The sequence below is a fragment of the Asterias rubens genome, chromosome 4 (genome assembly GCF_902459465.1).
Source record: "Asterias rubens chromosome 4, eAstRub1.3, whole genome shotgun sequence".
NCBI classification, from domain to species: domain Eukaryota; kingdom Metazoa; phylum Echinodermata; class Asteroidea; order Forcipulatida; family Asteriidae; genus Asterias; species Asterias rubens.
The window spans coordinates 13,063,986-13,071,207 of record NC_047065.1 but is presented as its reverse complement, the minus strand read 5'-3'; the positions used below and the strand labels follow the sequence as shown (position 1 = coordinate 13,071,207).

Here is a 7,222-nt window from a genome sequence, read left to right as displayed (position 1 = left end):
ACAGCGTCCGCTCCCGACTCATCCTCCTCCTGTCTTGTCTCGGCGAGCTCCCCCTTCTCGGAGCAGTCGGAAATTGTCCAATGATCTCGTGTCTTCCTCCTTTGCCATGCCAATCAAGTCCCAACTGAAAGATTTCAATGGTGCCCCATTCTAATAGAAAAGGAAATGCGTTTCGATTTTTCTGGTTTCAACGTTTGTCATCAATTTCAGCGGCTGGTTTCCCCATCAATATTACTCTTTAAAGACGGTTATTTATTTTTTTTTTTTTTATTCTTCTTGTTCTTCTCCATCATATTATTAGCAGTATATTACTATAATATATGAGTACATAACAAAATACGGCTAATAGGCAACGTGGTGCGTGCCTACGTCGTTTATTAAAATTGGTCATACATGTGTTACGCATATTGCATCCCGAACACCAAGGAGTATTTGTTTATACTTGTGACCATGTGTAATTATTTCCAGCAAACTGACCATGGCATTGAGCTTGCTAAATATGGCTTGGTCTTTCTACACACACACGGATCGAAAGTTTGCCTTCTCAATTTTGAGGCACAGTTTTTCCTAGGTAGTCATTTTTTTCGCCACCATTACCGGCCGATGAAGTGTTGCTTTACATCCATTTCTTAACACGCTGGACCAGCTGAACTGATCCGAAAACCACACAGTAACATGTATCGATTCTATTTCGCGTATTTTAATGTCGGTTTTTCGAATTCATGGACGGGTTTTGATGTGTTTCATCTGTCTTTGGCCCGGTTTTTTTTTTGTATTTGTGTGCAACGCGTGTGTATTGTATCGTAGCGAAGGAGGAAAAAACTCGATTGCCAATCGTCAAGTCTTATTAGCTGGACTGACACGGGACACGTAGGTGTAATGATGGGGCGCCGACATGATCCAACACCCGTAGGAAAGGCATCTTTCACCGCCTAGTATTTTCGACGCTCGCTGCTCAGAAGGGAATGGTTGCGTTGCCCTGTTAGAAAAAAAATCTAGCGATAATGAAAATACTTGAAAGAAGGGAGAGCTTGGCATGTCAATGTATAGCATATGGGGCTTCACACGCAATAAGACAGCATGTTAACCTTCGGACTGTAACGAGTATGTAATTTTGCCAAGATGAACTTGGGACGTGGAGAATGGGAAAGCCACTATGAGTTAAATGGCTTGAGTTGGCCTGTTCTCCAAACAGGTTTAATTTTAGCGAACGTCTGTCAGGGACGCAGTCTAGCGTAGAACGCTGCACTAGTTGCACGGGAGCATGGGAAATAACGGTCTAAATTAGCCCCGACAATATTCCACTTTTCCCCCACCGTGCTTCTGACTCTAATACGTTACTCTATTTTTTTCCCCTCTTATTTCTTTCTTCCTTTCCCCTCTCCTAGTTCTACCATCCCAAGGTTGAATCGAACCGAACAGACACACATCGCAAACTCAATTACATCCTAGCGTAAAATCATTCTCATTTTATTAGACTTGTCAACAGAAGGAGAAAGCGGTTTTGTGGTCTCCCACAATTCCTCAGAAATATTCAAGAATTATTTATAACCACTGAGTATTCCCATTCTGTTGTTTTATATAAACACAATGTACAAACATTTTAACATCTAATTAAACAAGTGTGTCTTAAAGACAAATTAAATTCAAATTAAACAAACCACCAGAAATGCCCAACAAGTCTTGAGTTTTGGTTTCACTTTGTCTTTAAGTTACACAGTAAAAAAAAAACCAAAAAACAAAAACATTAGCATCTGAAGACAGTATTGCTAAATAAAAAAACTCCAAAAAGGATTTTTTTTTTTTTTTTTTAAACAGAAAGACAAAAGTTGCGTCGTTATATAATCAATGTCCAATGTACATGGCCCACTACACACCCTGTTACTAAAAGAACATCAATATTTTACGAGTCCAAACTGTGGGTGTTAAAATCAGTGATCAAAATCAGTATTTTATAAAAACTTAAAAAAAACAACAATGAATTACTACTGAGTTGCTATAAATAAAAAAAACGTTGTGTGAAATACCAATATTTATGATTTACATCGTCTCTGAAAACAAAATAAAAGTCAGCCTCTTCTTTAATGTTTTGTAAGAAATAATCTGCTTACGTATTTTGGATTATTAGTTATGATGTTAGATAATCTTTGTTTAATATTCAGCCCCTTACTATACGGGTACACCCACTTACCATAATGGTAAGAAAATTGGTATAAAATCTTAGTCTCTCAGCCACTGGTCAAACAGCCTCTTGTCTTTTACTTAAAAAAAAAATGCCAACACTTCTTAGTTTTGTTTGATCAACACAAACAACTATACAACACTTCATGTTGATAATTTCATTGCGTTAATTATTCTCAGGGAGTGGGTGAATTCGTGCGTCGAACTAAAAAGCTAATCTGATTCGATAAGTTATACCAACTCGTTCGTGGTTACAACAAAGGGGGGGAAATGATTGCGTGTTTTCCCCTTAATCATCACAAATTGCAATTTTTTTTATTATTAAATACTGTAAAAAATTCTACCCCAGTGCTTTGGAATAATCAGAGCTTGATCACGTGACAATTTTCTTCCTAATGAACCGTGAGACTCAGTCGACGGTGAAGATCGATTTTTGTCCCGCTCTTTATTTTTTTTTTCTATTTTTTTTTTTTCGTTGTTATAAAATGTGGCAGAACAACCCCGAACTAGCGCTGCATAATTCTTCTCTCAGATCCGACTCAGTCGAACGAGAGAGAGGGATTGACAAAACATAAATAAATAAATAAAATTATAACAGCTTTTGCAAACTAAAACACACCGGGACAACATTTTAAGAGGATTGTTTTCCCTTGATAAGATTTTGAATTTCCAAAAACAGTTTAAGCTTAATGGTTTTATCTTAGAGTAAAACGTTCTGTTGAATTTATAAATTGTTGGAGTCGAGCCTGTTTGGCTGATACAGATGTTATACTTCAGCTTTGTGTCCCCTGCACAAATTGACATTAAAATCATTACAACTTTGTGTAAATTTGACTAACAAGGACCGTTGGTTCTGATGTGACATAAGTGGGTGAAAAAAAACACAAAAAAAAACCATCAAATAAACAAGACAAGTGGGAAATTTGCCAGACACGTTCAATGTATATGGGTATAGGAGTGATACACACAATAATTCAAAAACTATAAAACGATAATGATTATGACAATTCGTTTCCCCTATGTGCATTGCTTTCACTTTGGGATAATTTGGAGCATGGGCTGCAACTAAATGAAAGTGTAGTCGACAGTGGAAAGATGAGAACCGCAAATGGTACTGCCAGAAAATTGTTTGGGATTGACTCTACAATGGGTTAAATGGTTAAATCAATCTATGGTTGTGCTGATTGATTGTGATATGTAGCCTACCTTACGCAAGTGGCAATGATTTGAAAAAAAGAGAAGACCAAAAAGAGAGAGATGTGTGTTTTGATCGATAATGTTGTATTCAAGATTGACAACATTTTATTCGGTAATCACTAAGTTTTAGTATAAATTCTTGATCACTGTTGGATGTCTGGCATAATATTCACAAATAGAGAACCTTCTTGTGTTTTAACAACGTGCAACATATAAATATTATGATTGTTTCTATACATGTTTACATATACAATTTGTGTATACACAACATAGTACATTCGTATTGCATGGTGTTAACAAATTAATACTTAACTCCATCAAACAAAAACAAAATAACAATGCCAGTTGAATAAACGATTCCGAATTAAGTCCGGCTAGACTGAGTGCAAGAAGTGTGCATTATTACTATATACCCCCGATAAACCTAATCCAAAAAACATCGCTTGACACGGTGAAGCTCTGCCGGTCGCGGTAGTTTGGGGAATATCTGAGTTGACGGGTGTAAATTGAATAGAGCCGGGAGAAAAGCATTCGCTTGGCAGACCGCCACACACACGGTAAACGGTCGGGCACCCTGGCAAGGTTTCTCAAGCGTACTCAACAGTTTTCTAAAAAGCCAACACTGAATTGCACATCGCTCTCCTAAAAAGCCCCCCTTTTGGAGGTTTTGCCCCCCGTTCAACTTTAAACTTTCCCAATCTCTCAAGTCCACACTATTCTGTATGACACAACAAAATTAGTACCTAATTTTTTTACAACAACAAATATAAAAGTAATGCTGTGGTAAATGTTCTGTAAAAAGGTGTGCGGTTTGATACGCTTGTTATAGCGCGCTTTTCCGGTCACCGAGTATTCGATTACGGATATTACCTGCTTTTTGTTAAGTAAAAAACTCTCTCATGGAAAATGAAAATGCTACAGTGAAGCGGCTCACATAGTCTATAAAATTGAAAATTAACAGACCGCCTTGGATCGGAATTAATATCACTGACCAAGATGAGCAACAACATTAATAAAATAATTCTCACAAAATAAAAATAGTAATTCAGAAATTTCAAGCAAACACGAAATCTGATGTGTGTGTGTCTGGTGTGTTTACATTCGGTATTCAAGTAGTACATAAGTTGTTAAAATTGGATTGTCATAATAAAATAACAGTTTGGTGTAAAATAACAGAACAGTTTGGTGTACATAACACAATGAAAGATAACAGTACAGTAACAACATATTTATATTGATTGATTGCTAAGAAATTGATGTTGATAATGATTAAATCAAAAACACAAGTGTCCGTATATAACAGATTGTGAAGCAGCAATGTGTGGAAATAGTCTCTCCCAGTTTAACACAGCAGTGGATCAATGATGGGGAGGTATCAACAAAACGTAGCTCCACACAAAGTCAATGGGGTCCGGTTGTTTGTTAAAGCAATATTATTCAAAGGTCCGAAATGCCAACAAAAACAAAGTGCCAAGAAGTGAGTGGCGGAGAGACTTGACCAAACTAACTTCTTTTCTTCGCTCTCTTTTTTTTCTGACTTTCAAAAACACCAAACAAAAAATTTTGCCCCGACTTTACTTTAGCCCAAATCAAACAACACAACGTGATTTTATGTAAAGAAAATAAAAACCCAGTGTCGATCTTGTGTACATTGGCAATCTATTTAGACTGGTCTGATACACTCTGGTGTATTCTTAACCCATACGGTGTATCAGTTAAATATGGGCCTCTTGAAATCATTTGATAGATTTTACACTACAGTACAACACACAATTTAGAAACCCGTTTTTTTTTGCATTATTTTTGTGTTTGGTTTTTTTTTTAAAGGTATTTTTTTTTGTAAGGTTTTTGTTTTTGTTATGGTTTTCAGTACTTTGTACAGTCATACGAAGAGTATTGTCCAGTCACATGGTACATACCGGATGCCGGTGTGCCGGTCGGGGAGCGGTATGATGAAGCGGCTAGTTGGCAACTGTCGGCGGTATTCAAACCGAGTGTGACGGGTGAGTTGTGACTCAGTGCCATCAGCCGTTGTGAGGGTAGCCGTTGCGAGTCGTACATACCGAAGGACTGACCGTGAGAGCCCGGTGTACTGCTGCCGTGAAGATCGCCCGAGCTCGGGGGGCCTTGGTACCAAGAATTGCTGGTCGTACGGTGCACCGGGCTGAGATTGCTAGGCTGTGTGGTCATTATGGAGTTCGGGCCCTGGGGACTCGGCCGTTGGGACAGCCCTTGTTCCTGGTGCACCTCTTCTGGTGTGGGTGCGATAGCCATGTGCTTCCCCATGCTCAAGTCCGGCTCATACATGTTACAGTGATAGTTCATGCTAGGATGGTTTAGGTTCACATTACCGGTACTTGTCTTTGAGCAAGAAACACCGCCCGTCCCTGAGAGATACGTCTGATAACTCAGTGGCTGGGGCGACACGAGTTGACCGGGCCGTCCGGAGTGGGGGTGAGTGTTGTTTGAGTTCATGTCGGCCGAGGTGCACCCGTTCGTCGAGTCGCGCTGCACAGTCATGATGTTGTCAACGGTGTAACTCGTCGGCGAGGTGGTCATCATGGTCCCGTCGCCCGATAAATGCCGCGAATGACCCACGGGAGAGTCGCGTAGAACTGGGGAGTCCACGGGCTCAACTTTGGGGGTTAAAAGAGGGGTGTTTGCGCTTACATTGGTCTGCACCTTGGAGGTAGCCGTGATGGGGGACGTCGACGCCGCTGGATGAGTTGTTTCTTCGGCCCCTGACGAGACGCCATTTTGATGAGCGATTGATTCTTGAGATGCTGCATCCCCAGACTGAGCTGCCTCATGTAGGCGTTCCCTCTCCTCCTTTTCCGCCATGGCTTTAGTTCTCTTGAATCGCTTCCTACGTCTCAAGTAGCTACCATTGTCGAACATGTTGTAACTGTCGGGGTCCAAGCTCCAGTAACTACCCTTCCCTGGTTTCTTGTCGTCTCTCGGTATCTTCAGAAAGCAGTCATTCAGGGATAGATTGTGCCGAATTGAGTTCTGCCACCCTTGTTTGTTTTCCCTGTAAAATGGAAACCTGTCCATGATGAAGGAGTATATCCCATTTAGGGTGCACCGCTTCTCCGGTGCGTTCATAATGGCCATGGCGATCAGGGCAATATACGAGTACGGAGGCTTGACCAGGTCTTTGGGGTTCTGCTGCTGGGGTCCGTACGGCCCATATCCCCGTGCGATACTGGAGTATTGGTCATGGTGGCTGTACACCGACACGGGCATCGCCGAGTAGCTCGGGTGGCGATAGTAACTTTGTTCCTGGAACACGGGGTGCATTACGCCTAGCGTGTTCGGCGTGCCCGAGTTTGCCGTGGCGAAACTGGCTTGCATGGTCAGCCCCAGATTGGAGGGTGGCGTAGTGCCCGAATTTTCCACCGAGTTGAAAGCGTACATGTGCATGGATCCACTCTGCAAGGCCTCAGCCTGAACACTATTACTCTACCCATACACTGAAACTTGAACACGTAGCAATCGTCATGCCAGTCTCTGGATGTTATAGGGTTTCCCTTACGCCCCGCCCCCGAATCTACCAACCAATCAGCGCGGCGTGGAGACCACCTATCGCGACCGCACACACAGAGAGAGAGAGCAGTACAGGCCAACGACGATAACTGTCAGTGTTCCTTTGACGACCAAATAAATTAATTGCTAATTTTTAACCCGAGTTTCTACGTTCCACTCGATTACTGAAACCCAGTTGTGATGAATTTACAACGGGACATGCTTTCCTCAACCCAGCACCACGAAAAACTTGCCTATACACACCGTGGTGCTGTATAACTTTCCAAGTACTAACAAACGCAAATCTCCCAAAACAGTG

General features: G+C 41.2%; 1 protein-coding gene across 1 annotated transcript; it reads right to left on the bottom strand.

Annotated features, from left to right (window-relative positions):
- Positions 1-1,441: 1,441 nt before the first annotated feature.
- LOC117289059 (forkhead box protein C2-B-like) lies at positions 1,442-6,931 on the bottom strand. Its single transcript, XM_033769989.1, has one exon. It carries the CDS (start codon positions 6,799-6,801, stop codon positions 5,245-5,247), a length of 1,557 nt encoding a protein of 518 aa, XP_033625880.1. The 5' UTR covers positions 6,802-6,931; the 3' UTR covers positions 1,442-5,244.
- Between the last annotated feature and the right edge of the window lie 291 nt (positions 6,932-7,222).